Genomic DNA, 14,598 nt, shown 5'->3' on the forward strand with positions numbered 1-14,598 from the left:
TCAAGTCCGATCGCCACGGGTCGTCTTCCCAAAAACTTATCCTGCGTAAAAACGCTATATGTGAATGGTCGCCGCAGGAACTCTGGCCGGCCACGACAGCTAACGAGAATAGACAGGAAAGACGTGGTAGTCGGCGATAAAGGCGACGGCCACTAGCACGGTGTTTTGACACCCCTAAAAAAGTGTTGCGCATCCTTTCCCCCGGAGACCCGTGCCAAAACACGGCGCTGCGAACTTCTCTCTCTAACCAACGAACCACCGTGTACGCAGGAGGTGGCCTGAGCCGACGAGAGCGCGGTCTGCAGGGACGTGCTGGTGCCGTGCTTGAGAGAGAGCCACGAGACGAACGCTGGCCGCTCGGACATGAGGAGCTCGTGCGCGTGAGCTACTCATCTGTCCCCTCATGATCGCGTGCACGGACGGATATACGGCACCCGGCACAGCTCAGCAGACTGCCATGGCCATGGGATACCCCCTGTACAACATCGGCGAATGTGAGTATCGTCTGCTCATGCTAGGGTTCCGGGTGCGCGCGGGCGCTTGAGTGCAATTCGTCCCCGGTGGCCCGTTCCACTTGTGGCGACTTGCAGACAGGTGTACTGCGCGAGAAACGCCTACGGCGGGTTCTGTTCGCACACCCGCATGCATAGAAACATCTCCAGCGAGCGGAAAAGCGCGCTCCGCACGGCACCGACTGCAAGCCCCTGCTTTTGCGGGCCAGGACTTGGAGTGCCCCTATGCTCTTGCTGGAAGTGCAACTGGGCATTTGTTGCGCCTCACTGCTGATATCAAACTAGGTCACATAGAGACACACGACACAATGATTTGTAATTTCGTTTCAGTGTAGCTTACGTGGTCTTTAGAAACGAAAGTATGCGGACTGAAATCGGTGCGGAACAAGTTTTGCAAGTGCTGCGTAAAATGCTCTGCACGGAGAACCCATGGTCCGAGGACAGGATCATCACTGAGAGAATTAACTAAAATGCTGCGATTGAAGAGGAAAAATAATTTTATCTTCTTAGAGCAACGCCTTTTTTTATGATACTAATTTTAGTATTTACTGCTCCTGTAGATACCAAGTTTCGGTAGTAATGAGTTCGACTTAGAGAATTCGCACTTTGGGGCACCGCTTATGTGCTGTCTAACGAGTCGCGAAGCGCGACCAGTGACGGGGCTTCTTTTCACTCCGTGCAGTTTGTTTGTATGCTCTCTGGAATGGAGCGCGGTTTAATTTTTAGGAATTGTACACTACAACACCACTTCCTCCGTTCTAACAACATTTCCCGTCAATAAAGGTATTTTTACTACTAGTACTACTGCACCTTATTTCATTTACCATAATAGAAGATCGTTCCAGCGTTCGGTCCGCCCCCAGTTCTACTTCACAACTTGTCTCCACATCGTCGACTGAGCAGCACGCGTCCGCGTAACCAACCGTTCTCACTCCCGAGCAACGCCGGCAGCTGCGTGCGTCGAATAGGTGTTCCAGTGTGCGACAACGCCTCGCGAGTACCTGGCAGAGTCGGGCCGCGCTGCCAGATGCCGCGCGCGGAAAGAACTGCCCATCTGCGGCGCACAGGCCTCGGGTTCGAACAGGCGCCGAGCTGCGGAGCGCGGGGCGGGAGGCGGAGGGCCGCGGAGCTGTTTCCTGTCCCGACGCCGCTCTGGTCTGCATACAGTCGGCGGGCCTGCGCGCGCAGTAGCTTTGACTTGACTCGACTACGGCCCTGGCCGCTTCGACTCCGCCGGTCGTGAGCGCGCGCGCGCTCCGCTTTTTGCCCTTGTTTGGGGGGGGGGGGGGGGGGGGGGGGGGGGCTCTTCGTCCTGGGCGCGCTGCTGCTGGGCTGTCGGTTCCTCTGGGGCTTGTCTTGCCTTCGCCTGGCTTGTCTCGGGCCTGCTTAATCCGAAAAGGGTTTTGCTCCGCCGCAGCCTGGTCCGCGGACCGCGTCTTCTCCCGTATAGCTAGCTGCTCGCCGGCCTTCATGGAGCTTGTCAGGGCCCTTATCACGCACGCTCGACACGGCCATGCGAGCGCTCGGAAAATAAACGCAAAGGCTGGAAGCCCCCGGGCCCGAACAGAGGAAGCGAGTAATTTCTCCCATCAGAGCGGCACACCGTGACGCGAAACATGCGCCCCGGCCCAAAGCGGGTAAAGAGTTGTACAAAGCACGCGAGCCCCGGGAACAGCGGTCGTAATCTTCGCTTCGGGCGACGGAATGCGATGAACAGAGAAACAGGGTCTGAGGAGCGCGCATAGCTGACGCAGTTTCCGTTCCGATCGCCATACAACGAGGTCCGTGTGTACACGCTGCTCACTCGCCTTGAAGTCGGCAGTGAACGCGCTTTCTGTATACGACTGGCCTTGTACACGAGGTGGCTTTGTTTTCCGTCACTCTGCGCCTCAAGGAAATCTAAGCGCGTCTTTGTTTCTAGCGTCAGTGGCCCTTGAAGGTCTGTTTACTCGGCACCCAGAACATCGGGCAAATTTGCGTCGTATATAAAAGTTGGGATTGGCAGAACTAAGAGCATACTGATCGCAACACGCCCTCAGAACCAAAAAAATATAAATCAACGCAGTCAATGGACTTTATGCAGAGTATCTGTGGATTGTCTACAGAAATCTTTAAAAGAGTTGCTTCTTCTTAAGCTAGTTTTCTTAAATTTTAATCCAGCTTCAGATGAAAAATCAATTTGTTTGGTATTTCGTACAGCGAATAAATTTTTGATTTCTCATTTCGCATGCGTTGTCATCAGCAAATTGGAAATGGAAATAAATACGAAAAATCGGCACGTTAGCGTAAGTATGGAGCAACAGTTATGCTTTCGTGCGCTCGTATAGCGACGCCATATCATGGTAAAGCGTACAGTTGATTATCTACGCTGCCGGAACTGGCCAGGGGTAGAGTCTTCTTAGGTCGTCGTGAAACAAGCGCTGATGCTTGGTTTCGCTCAATGGAAGTTAGGAACCGTTGATATCACAGTCGCATCTTAGCAGTGAATAATGACATTGTGACTTCACAGGCGACGAGCTCAGCTGACCATTCAATTTTTACCAACCTAATGCGCGCTTTATGCGTTCTGTTCACATTCTTCCATTCCAGAATTAATTTCTACGTATACTTCAACCTTTCCGAAGGTAGCTGCTATCAGCGCTGCCCAAGAAACTTAAATCTTCCTCTTGAAAGAATAAACTGAGCCACATACACGATATATATATATATATATATATATATATATATATATATATATATATATATATATATATATATATATGCATGTCCGGTCTACTAAGATACCGCAGGCGGCTCTCCAAACTAAGCAGGCGAGTAGTGTTCGGCAGATATTTCGAGTTGCAGACGCTGAGATAGCTAGTCCAGGGGGTCTTAGAGAAAGGAGAAGCCCTTCAAAACCATTTTGGCCGGGGGCTTTCCAGCTGCGAGTTGTTGATCAAGTCGGCCCCGCTCCGCCATCTGCTAGCCGTTCAGTGTATAGTTTAGTTGGTGGAGCGACTGCACCGGTCTGGCGATATTCCCGTGTTCCAGCTCCCGGCAAGAACCAATTTTTCTTCAACTACGATGATTTGAGGAATCTGTACAGTTTCTCTTCGCAGCAGTTCGGCTGCCTTCAAATCGCAGTTAATTTGCGTCACCGATAGGATCATGGAAAACTGGTCGAGGAGCTTAAAAGCGGCGGAGCAACCAATGAAAGAAGTAGAGAACGGGACAGATTACGTAATTGTTAACAATGTAAGACTTCTAGAAGAGAGTATACAGTAAGCGCATGCACCGCGGGATGTCATCCAGCGGTTTCGCGACGCGCGTACCGTCAGCGCGCACAGCGCAGAAGGACCTAGGGGAAACGGACAGCAGCGGCAGCTTGAAGTGTATACGCGCGGCGCTTTCTCCTCTAGCGGGGGGGGTAGGCAGTCTGTGTGCCTGTGTGTGTAGAGAGGGGGGGGGGGGAGGCAGGCATCTTCGCGCGCTGCTGCCTGCTGCCACGCGTGACTGCGATGCATCTGCGCGAAGAGGGCCTCGCGCGCGTGTTTTTCAAGTCTGCGCTCTCGAGCGGAGGCGGGTGGTGGGCGGCAGGAACGGCGCGATGGGGCTCTGGCTTGTGTCTCGCGATTTGATTCCCCGGCGCGCGCGCGCGCGCGCGATGACAGAAGACGGGCCAGGCCCGAGTGGACGCGCTGCCAAAGGGTGATAGCCGCGCCGAGCCAGACCCCCGCGCACTGTCACCGCTCCCGCGAGCAAATCATCTCGCGTCACGTGACGCTGACATTGGACAGCGGCCCAACGGGAGCGGACCCCACCCTCCCCCCATGCCCCGGCGGCCCTGGTGCCCTTGCTCCGAGGAACGAGAGCGCCGGAGTAAATAGGCAAAAGAACAACAACGAAGGCCTCACGGGTGAGGACGGCGATGCGAGGGCAGCACTGGGATGGTGGGCGCACGCGGGCCTGCGGGCCGCGCGCCACGTGCGGTTTCCGAGCGCCTCGCCGCCATCGGTTCCTCGAAGGGAGGCCAACGATCGGCAAGTGGGGCCACTTTGCGCGTAATCACCCCCGCGAATGCGCTGTGACCGCGTCTGCCCGCGTTACTGATTATTTCGGGGGTCAGTCAATACCACCAGACCTGAAGGACGCCGAAGACAATTCAGGAAAGCCAAGGAAGCCGCAAGCACCCTCTCTCCTCAGTAACAGGGTGTCAGTCGATTGTGCATTACGAAGACCGTAATGCGTCACAGACGGTAGCATGCTGACACAAGCGGTGAGGCGTATAATGCAGTGCGACGACTGGACACCCACCGAGAAGTTGAGTTGCTCGGTTACTCCTCTTGTTTGTTCACGACGCCGACCAATAACTGGACGAGGGGGACACATAGCATCGATACTTGAGGTAGTGGGGGGGGGTTAAAGTTGCCGCATGGACAGCTACGTGTCACTAACGGTCTACTGTCCCGTCAGCCGCACTCTTCATGTCCGTATGAAGTGGTGTCAACCCAGCGACCATCCTCAGGCCGCAGGTGCACGTACACCCCCCGTCAGAAATATACAGTCCAAGGGGTTTGTTTATGAGGCCTGCGGTCAGCCTCGTTATGCATCCTCAGCGACCGTAATCTCTCGAAAGAGGAATGGCTGTGCGTCCTTAATTTTCCCAAGCTTTGGACTGTTAGACATGCTAGGGGGCCCCGCTAAACACCTTAGAAGCAAACCCCTTGGGCTGTATACTTTTGACGGGGGCTGTACATGTGCGAATATGTGTAATAATAAACGGCAGCTGTGAAGAAAATCTCCTTCACTATCCTCCTTCCTCAGCAACGAAGAAGCGATAGAGTTGAGTTGCGCCACAACCGCCAGCCTCCTCCCACCCGCCCACCTCTCTTTCTTCCCCTCAAGGACCGCTTTACTTTGTCGAGCTTACATGGTACTTGCGGCTAAGTTCAGCTGTATAACATTGTATATGACTGCTGGGTGGTCGAACTACTTTTGCGTCGGAAGTGCCACGTGCAGCTAGTGCTGTTAAAATAAATGTGTAGCGCAGACAAGTGTGGCTTCGATGCCGCTGCAGAACAGCGCAGAGAACGGGGTCTGGCGTAAACGTTTCCTTCTTTGCGTGAGCGACCGCCACCACGTATTCATGAAAAACGGTGTCTGAAGCGGAATCCAAACCAGCAGGAGAGAATGCTTGAGGCACTCCCGCCAGATTGCCATGACAGGCATACTGCATGTACTAACGAATGTACATACGGATTCGAATGACAGTCTTTGTCAAAAATATACAGCCCAAGGGGTTTGCTTCCAAGCCGTGTAGCGGAGCTGTTTAGAGCATTGGGCAGCATTAAGCTTGGTAGGGTTGAGCCCTTAAGTTCTTCCCGCCTTCGTGAGATTAGGGTCCCTGAGTATGTAAGAGAAGCCGCGCTGCATGGCTCAGAAGCAGACCCCTTGGGCCATATACTTTTGACAAAGACTGTACATGTAACTTCGGCCGAAGATTTGAATAGAAAGAAGGGACATTATTGTAACTATAAAACCGAAGCGCTATTTTCCGCGGTCGAATGGCACACCTAATAGCTTTCAGCATTTCTGTCCTTTAGTCAACTGGCGAATCATTTCAAATTGTTTTAATTAGCGGAAGGGTCATTTAAAACTGCAGTTTGCATATCTGCAGCCTGAGACATGTTTCAAATCGGAACCTGTAGCGCGTGGGAAGAAACACCGACAGGATCATTTTCGTAACTTCATAGACCAAAAGAAACCGTTCAGATGAATGAATGAATGAATGAATGAATGAATGAATGAATGAATGAATGAATGAATGAATGAATGAATGAATGAATGAATGAATGTTCATTTATCCCATACGACACAGCGGAGCTGGGCTCATACAAAAAGCTGCGTACGCAGCTTGAAAGTGTCTACACCAAGAGCGCCTGTTTTGACCACACCCACGCTGGCAGCACGACGTTACTCACAGCTATCGGCAGTCGCGCTCAAGTTGGCGCCGTCACCACAGCGCACAAGCGACTTGATCAACATCGGGCGCCTCGGAGCGCAGACCGTTTGGCTCCCCATTACGCATATACAAAAAAAAAAATTGGAGTAAAGGTAAGCATATAAAAACTGCATTTTCATGTGTCTGCTCACGCCATACAACTCTCTGATTCAAACCTTAACGCATTTCTCGCGATGCAGAACTTCATCAATTTATATTACCTGAAGATCAATTAATACAAGAAGCAGGTGTGCCCCCGAGTGCACTAGGACCGTGAGAAGAATAATGCATACATGAGCTTTAACGCCGAGAAACCAGCTATCGTTTATTTCAGCCTTAAATTATGATATGTTTAGCATATTATGTATCGGTGCCACCCGCGATACACTATTGGTTCGAGTGAGGCTCCCTGCTATCAGCCTCAGTCTACATTGTCCATATTGGTGCCGTAACATCGTGCACGGCAGGTAGGAAATAGCAGTTTTTTTCAAGCAATTTCATCCCATTCTCATTATCCACGCGCCGAATGGCTGAACGCGACGACAACGGGGACGCCGCCGCGCCTTAAATGACCAAAGGCGAAGAGAATTGAGATTGGAATAGAATCTTTATGAATTATCCGGGTCCAGGATCTGTTAATGAACCTGGCTGCGATGCCCGCACCTGGTAAGTTCGATTTCCAGCGATGCCAAAAGAAGACTTTCTCATCGTGCACATTAACCGCGGTCGTATATACGCACGGGTTTAGAGCGGTTTACGAAGTTTCCTCGAAATGCCTGTAGGGCATGAAACCGGAGCATGGCGGACTTTGTTGTGAGATGTAGCTTTAAGTAGAAATGACTGTGACACGCATGGGTTCCGTCGTCGCTGGGAATGAAAACGTCTGGTGCGATCTCCTGTAATGAAAACCTGGGCGTCCAGCGACACCTAAAGCTGCTTCTGTATAAACCCTCGGTAATGATACCTCTAACCATTAGAAAAATCTACCTTAAAAAAAAAATAAACCTTCTCGGCTGGTTCTCACATGTGCGGCTGCAAGTCGCTTACATTCTTTTCTTTTTTTTATGTAGAAACGACAAGCATGGCTGTAGTTTTGAGAGAGTTTCAGAGGCATGCCTATTGTTTCGCTGCGTATCGCAAAAAGGTAGGAGGCGCGCGGGCAACCAGGCACCCTACAAGAAGCCATATAGTTTAGTTTAGTTTAGTTTATGGGGTTTAACGTCCCAAAGCGACTGAGGCTATGAGAGACGCCGTAGTGAAGGGCTCCGGAAATTTCGACCACCTGGGGTTCTTTAACGTGCACTGACATCGCACAGTACACGGGCCTCTAGAATTTCTCCTCCAAAGAAATTCAGCCGCCGCGGCCGGGATCGAACCCGCGTCTTTCGGGTCAGCAGCCGAGCACCATAGCCACTGAGCCACCGCGGCGGCCCAAGAAGCCATATAGATAGTGTCACATGGCACTCCGTACGGAATACGTTTGCGACTTGACCGCTTGTCGCGTTCTTGTTTGCACGAAAAGATTGCGATGATGGCGCACTTCCGAAATATATGTGTGGTACGGTTTTGGCCATTATGGGTTACTCTTGGAGGGTGAGGACAGCGGAAGAGGAGGGGGGGGGGGGGGGGGGGGTGAGTGCGCTCCCATTTGAACCATGTATTTCTTTGGCTTTTTGCGTCGCAAAAAAAAAAAAAAACGTGGCTCAGCTTGGTTTACTTGTATAAAATGTTTTATTTCGGGAATAGAGAATTACCCCCCCCCCCCCCCCCCCACACACACCCACCCCCCAGAAAGAAAAAAGGGAGTGGATGCGGCTTTGAAATCCCGAATATTGACCAAAAAATTTATTTTTTGAAAACTGGATTATCGCTTGTATGCCTCGTTTTTATGCTGTCCCTACGTCTCATTGCTCAAATCGACTGGGAAGTACTCTAAAAAAAAATATTTTCGGGAACCGCGGTGGCTCTGGATTGAGAGGAAACGCTCGCAAAATGGGCATTTTTCTCCGTTAGGGTTTTCTGCCTAGACAATCACCTTGCGGGGCAGATTTCTTCCCGACTATTTTATCTGCTCTGCCCCGTTTCTTTCGTAGCACACCTAGGACCGTACTGCAGATCAAGACATTGTTTGTTTGTCAAATTTGTGAATTTTGAATTTCGTGTATGATATTTTCTTCTCAGTCTAGATATCCTAGATATATCAACGGAAACTGCATTGCAATGATTAAAAATCAAAACTTGCGCTTCGTGAAAAAAAAAAAAAAATTAAGTATGTCTTGACCAGTAGTACGCCAGTAGCAATGCAGTGAATGTTGAATCAGTCTTCTGTCACATTTTCTTAACTCTGCCCCCCTTTTCACAAGATTCAGAGGAAAATATATATATGAGAGAACGACATTCTGAAGATACATCACCGAAATTTTGCGAGAACAATTTTTATATTGTTTCTAATACGCTCAGAAAATTTCATGTAAACATATGAAGAAAAAAAACAAATAAACTTTGGGGGGAAAGTCCCATCCCCCGAAATGTGCCCCTGTATGCGGCTTTCTCTTCACAGGCTTGTTCCTACCATTTTAAAGCAGCGCTCGTGATGCCGTCAGTGAAGGTTTCCATGACATTTTTATACTTTTGCTTGCCTCCTCCCTATTCTGCGCCTTTAGGGGAAAGAGGACTTTGTTTTGGTGTGGACTCGACTCTGTTGATGATGGTGCTGGTGGTGGTGTGTTGGTGATAACTTATCCTGCGTTTGTTTGGTTAGCGTTCTGCTCCATCGTGAAATCGAAAATCGTGATTTACTGACACAAGACAGATGCGCGCTCTAAGAGCGCAAATAGCGTACTGATAAAGACCAGATATATTTGATATTACTTTCAGCTCTTTCGTTTCATTGCACCAGACGAAGATGCATCAAGAGTGGAACGTTCCAAATGCAGTGAGCCTGCAAATTGACAAAAGTTCATTACGTACTCCAACGGCACATGCTGACAATTGGTGAACAGATGTCATTGCAGCCATCTTTCAAACCGCCGCGTTTTCTTCCAGAAACACACTAGAATTAAGAACGAGGTGAATGCAAAAATGTCGAAGGATGAGTCGCTTTTGAGAGTGTTCCTGTCCGAGTTGGAAGGCTGACTTCTTTTTGCGTCTACAACAGACAAGGCGATGCCAGGAAGTCCAGAGCCTACGGTTCACGAGGCTTTAATACCACGGAGAACAAAAAGAAATAAAAACGCTACAGGAAAAAAAAACCATTTGTACACCAAGTTTCCCGTCAACGGACGTATAGACCGTGACGTGGTATTCAGGAAAGAAAAGGTCACAAATAGCGCCGCACTCCACAGCATGAAGTGAGTGCATTCGAAGTTCTGCGGGGTTTAATCAGCGTACATAACTGCTTTTGCATATTATGGCTAGACAAGCAGGAAGGAAATCCGATTGAACGCTTGCTCGTTAAATTAACGCGTCGAAACTCGTCGCCGACGGCTGTGTTAGTTCACAGATTTTCTCCATCTGTGAACGCTCGAAGTCAGTGGAAAGGCACTTCGCCGCCCCAGCCATCGGTGACGTATATAGGTCTCTAAAGATTCCGGCCTCAACGCCTACAGCGAGCATAACCTTGCAGCTGAGTCCTTTATTAGAACACTCGCGCCGGGAGCGGCAAACTTGGAAGAGGCCTTCAGCGCGCAGCTGAGCGCTTCCCCCGCTCCCCCGTCGAGACGTCTCGGAGGGAAAAGCCGGAGGACGACGAAAGCGCATTCGGGAAGAGAAAACACGCGCGGCTTGAACCCCGACCCTCCTCTCATCGACGCCGACGCAACGAGGCGTAGTTAGCGCCAGCCGCGAGAGATGGCCGCACGGCGGCGGCGCCGCGTGAGGCGCATGCGCGGCCGGCGCCACCCCCCGCCATCTGGCGGCTGCTTCTCTCCCCAGGCGCCCCCCGACTGGAGGCCGTAACCCGGCGCAGCCCAAACAGCCCGCACCGAACCCCGCGATCGGCCGCAGTTGTGTTCGCGCCCGCGGTCGGGCATCGACCGGCCCCTGACTGAGCGTGGTGTGTGTGCGCGCATCTCGTGCCCGCCGACGACCGGGCGTTTTTCCCACGCTGAGGCTGCGCCGCTCTCTCCCCCTGCTTTGACAGCCTCACATTCGCCTCTGCTCTCGCCATTCCACTCCTGAAGCTCCCTCATCAGACACCACTGCACCGGAGCGTTCCACACGCGAGGTCCACACGGAAAACTTGGCACTCTTCACTTCACAAAGTTCCCTCGAGTCGTATTCCTAGTGTGCCTATCCGGCGGCTTTGTTTCCTCCATCTCCTTGGCTCTTTTGCCTCATGCCGCTGAGCTCGACTTAATCGCACGGTGCGGTGTTGTCTCGAGGTGTCATAGAACGTCACCGGGTGTCGCAAAGTGACGGCGCTCGGTGCAGGTTCGCATTATAGTCCACGTTGCTCCCTCGTGTTCGGGAACTCCGCGGGCCGCGTCATCGAACGGCCGTTACTCGCGTGCATCTCGAAACGGGACGCTTGATCGAGCGGCCGCCGGCGCCCCCCGGCCGGGCTCCCGGCGCGATGAGCGAACTATGTGCGGCGGCGTGATGTCGTGGGTTGTTCCTTGGCTGTGCGCAACGAACTTGCCCCGTTCGTCCCGGACTTTAAGTGGGACTGAGCCGCTGCAGCGAGTGACGTGCCTGGTGCCCCAGCTGCAAAGCTGTCGCCCCGTCTTCGGCAGCTAAAGCTATACGAGGTAAGGCACGAGTTGTTCCTTTAAAGAGACTCGCGGAGTCCGTTTAGAGATCGGGCTGGAATTCGACCCCCTCGGCCTCCAAAAATGAAATGATTATAACAACGACGTCGCAGCACCTTCGTGGTTCTATACACTATTGTTTTTTGTTTTACTCCTGTAAGATTTCAGCTCTCTAAACGCAGAGTAAAACCGCTTAGACTGCTCGAATCACACGTGCAAACGCATAGACACCATAACGTTTCGTTTTCGCTTATTGCGATTGTTACATGTCGCCGCAAATGCTAACTCCTTACTTTCGTTTGAATGATGGCTTCACGACGCACTCAGGATCTGCGTTCAATGATTCGCGGCAGAAGCTCAGGAGTGCATGCGCGTTCGTTGACATCTGATATATTTTGCTTTGTAACAACACAGCTGACGCGTCAACTGTGTTGTTTCTTTCAATTTTGCAGCTCATTTCTTTTCTGTTCGCCTACATCCACATGCCGTTCCATCCTGCCTTGCTCATGACCCTGTGATTCCATTGCAGTTGCTATAGGTTAGTGTTCAGCAGAGTTCGGTGCACGTTTCGAGCCTTTTCTTATATTCGAGCGCACGAGACCGCTGTTATTTGCGCGTGCTCTCCGTGCCGATTAGGGAAATAATTTTAATGGCAGTCAAGTGGATTCTTGGCAAACTCTGATTTAGTGCCCAATAAAGTAATTAGAGAACTTTAACAGATATTCTTCTCGTTGTATTGAACAATTATCTCAAAAACTGGCAGAGAGGAATGATGTCTTGAGTGCTAATGCAAGTGCTATATATGCTAGAACCTCTTTACTATGTAAAGAAACGCGACTGATCCAAACTCTTCAAAAAATAATGTATGCACTGACACCTTGTCTCGTTAACGTCTCTGTGTAGAAGAGCGTTAGCGCGATGAACGATGAAAGCGAACTGACCGAAGCGTTTCGGTAAATTTCGTTAGACTAGGTCGAGTATAGAGCGCGACTGTCACAGGGCCTGGCCTGCTTGCGCACGCCAATATAGCGCACGAGGGCAGGAATCTCAGTCTACAGTGAGACAAGTACGCTTGCCTGGGTGGTGTCCGACGCATTCTTGTAACGTCGTTTTCTTGGACCGGCAACGTTAACGACATCGCTAACGTCACTGCTAACGGTAACATTAACGTCACGGAGCAAACGGAGGTGCTGTACGACAGCCGCGGCACGGCGCTGAGCGCCAGACGCGGCCGCTAGCTGCGCTCGCTGCGGGCGCCCGTGACTCAAGCGTTCGCTCGCGTCACGCGCCCTGTGGCGAGCGCGCTGCCTCGCTATGAAGCACCTTAGCGCTACCCTTGAAGGCTTGCTAGCGCCACCTGTCGCTTCGTAACCTGGCGGCTGCGTTCGCCATTTTGCGACTGACTGGCCCGTTCACACTTGTGACAGCGTCGGCCATTTTTAGTTTGTCGAGTGAACATATCGTTCAGTTCAGTTCAGTTTATTTACCTTAAAGGCCCCCTTGTATCGGGGGTATTACGCTGATTACATTACGCTGATTAAACTTTCCGGTAGAGCACTTGGGTGCAATGTTCCAAGAGTAAAACGCCGTATATAACGAACGTGCTCTGCCGCAGTGAATTATTTCGTTTATCGTTGAGGAAGTGCATTTTCAGCGTCTTTGATAGTGCGGAAGTCATGCAAAACGGCCCCGTACAGGCGTCACGGGTTCGTTCAACTATTTTTAGTGGTTCCCGCTTGGTAATGGTCATGCGCCACTTAGCGAGTTGGCGCAGCGCACTCATCAGCACAGACGATTTCAGCGCGCGCACTTCAGGAGGAGGTCAGGTAAGTTGGCGACGGCGAAAAGAGCGCGAACCTTCTCTTTCAGATCACCGCGGGACAATTTTGGCATGCTTATTAACTGATGTGAGAACGAGTTCCTACGGAAACCGAAAGCCTTTGGTCAGTCTGGCAAAGTCTGACCTAATGACAACTCCTTTTCACGCCCGACCATTCGGCTTTCCGTTTCCTTCAGAACACTCGTCTTACGATGATGTTCCAAAAAAATAAAGGCCTCACAGCAGCAGACACCTCGCGAATTTTCTCCGCTTCTCTGGCACAAACACTGCCGCGCTGGCACACATATCGACGAAGCGGGTGAAAGCCGCGGGAGAATAATTCTTGGAGCGGTAATTTTTCTCACGTTGCGAGTTTCTTCGGTGATGAACGCTGCACAACAACGAGAAAGATCATTTAAACGCGTAGCATATCTGCGGACCATCAGGCAGCGCTCACGCTAGGGTGCTGCCTGATTTCCTACCTCTCCTCGGAGGTGCAGCGTATAAAAGCCCGAAATGAAACCACATGCATTCGCCCCTTTTTGGCTGGTTTAGTGCACCACCAGGAAACGAAACCTGGAATGTGCGCTATGCCGAACATGTTCATCAAGTCCCATTTCCTTCACTTCTTAATTGTATACAGAGCAAAGTCGTCATGATGAAATGGTTTAAATATCTCACTGAGTGCGAACTTTTTTCTTTCTCGACAAAACGGATAATTTCTGCGAGTGAAACTAGATGGCAGCATTGCCGCAGTGCTAAAAGGAGCTGACGTGCGCAGCTGTTTCCTGCGCCATTCTGTATTTTCTTGTTATTCCTGTTTTTCTTTCTTCTACTGCTGTCTTTTCACTTTGCTTTCTTTGACCCCGTGACCGCCGATTAACGTGACGTGACCACACTCTCGAGGGCGCGTGTCCCCCATGTGGCACAGGGTCACATGGAGGTGAACGCTGGAGTCTGCGGTCGCGGAATGCTACGATATGGCTGTGTGCTACGGACAGAGTCCCTCATGCAGTTGTTATTGTAGTAAGGTCGGAACCTGGCTTACAACATCACTTTGCTTGTTTATATGCCAACTGTGAGAAAGCCAAGAAGGAGATGCGTTTGCAGTCGTCACAAACGGGCAGAACGCAGGAGGCTGGCCTCTTGGCAACTCATAAGAGACGACAAAAAGAAAGGCAGAGCGCAGACCTCAAAGAATGGTGCGCTGCTGCAAACGGTCACATGTGCTTGCTATGCGCACACATCAACCACGATTTGCTCGTGCAAAGGCATGTCTTTTCCGCGCGTTTCAGTCGGCTAAGAGAGAGAGCGCGTATCCTGTAAGTGCGGGGTAATGGATGTAGGGGTCGTGCACGTGAGTGCAGTTGTAACGTGGCAGGATAAAACTGAATAGTTAGACGGCTGGATGGGAGTCAATCAGCTGTGCCAACGATCCATGAGAGGAGGAAATGAAAATGAAAAAAAAATAAAAAAATGTGGAATTAGACTAACACCTGTTTTAACTTTAACAGGCTTCTTCGTTGCTTCACAGACTTG

At 51.1% G+C, this 14,598-nt stretch overlaps 1 protein-coding gene across 3 annotated transcripts in view; it reads left to right on the top strand.

The window, feature by feature from the left end:
- nvy (CBFA2/RUNX1 partner transcriptional co-repressor nervy) overlaps window positions 1-14,598 on the top strand; it is a 169,975-nt gene that overhangs the window by 18,055 nt on the left and 137,322 nt on the right. For 2 of the 3 annotated variants that reach the window (XM_089582513.1, XM_089582512.1), the window contains exon 2: window positions 271-494. In XM_089582513.1, coding sequence (XP_089438639.1) covers window positions 404-494 — 91 coding nt within the window. In that variant the 5' untranslated portion in view covers window positions 271-403. Of the gene's footprint in view, window positions 1-270; window positions 495-10,480; window positions 11,241-14,598 lie in introns of those variants that run through there. The other variant, XM_089582515.1, reaches the window with a different exon arrangement.

Source organism: Amblyomma mixtum, chromosome 3, assembly GCF_055824585.1.
Source record: "Amblyomma mixtum isolate Tamu chromosome 3, ASM5582458v1, whole genome shotgun sequence".
NCBI lineage: Eukaryota > Metazoa > Arthropoda > Arachnida > Ixodida > Ixodidae > Amblyomma > Amblyomma mixtum.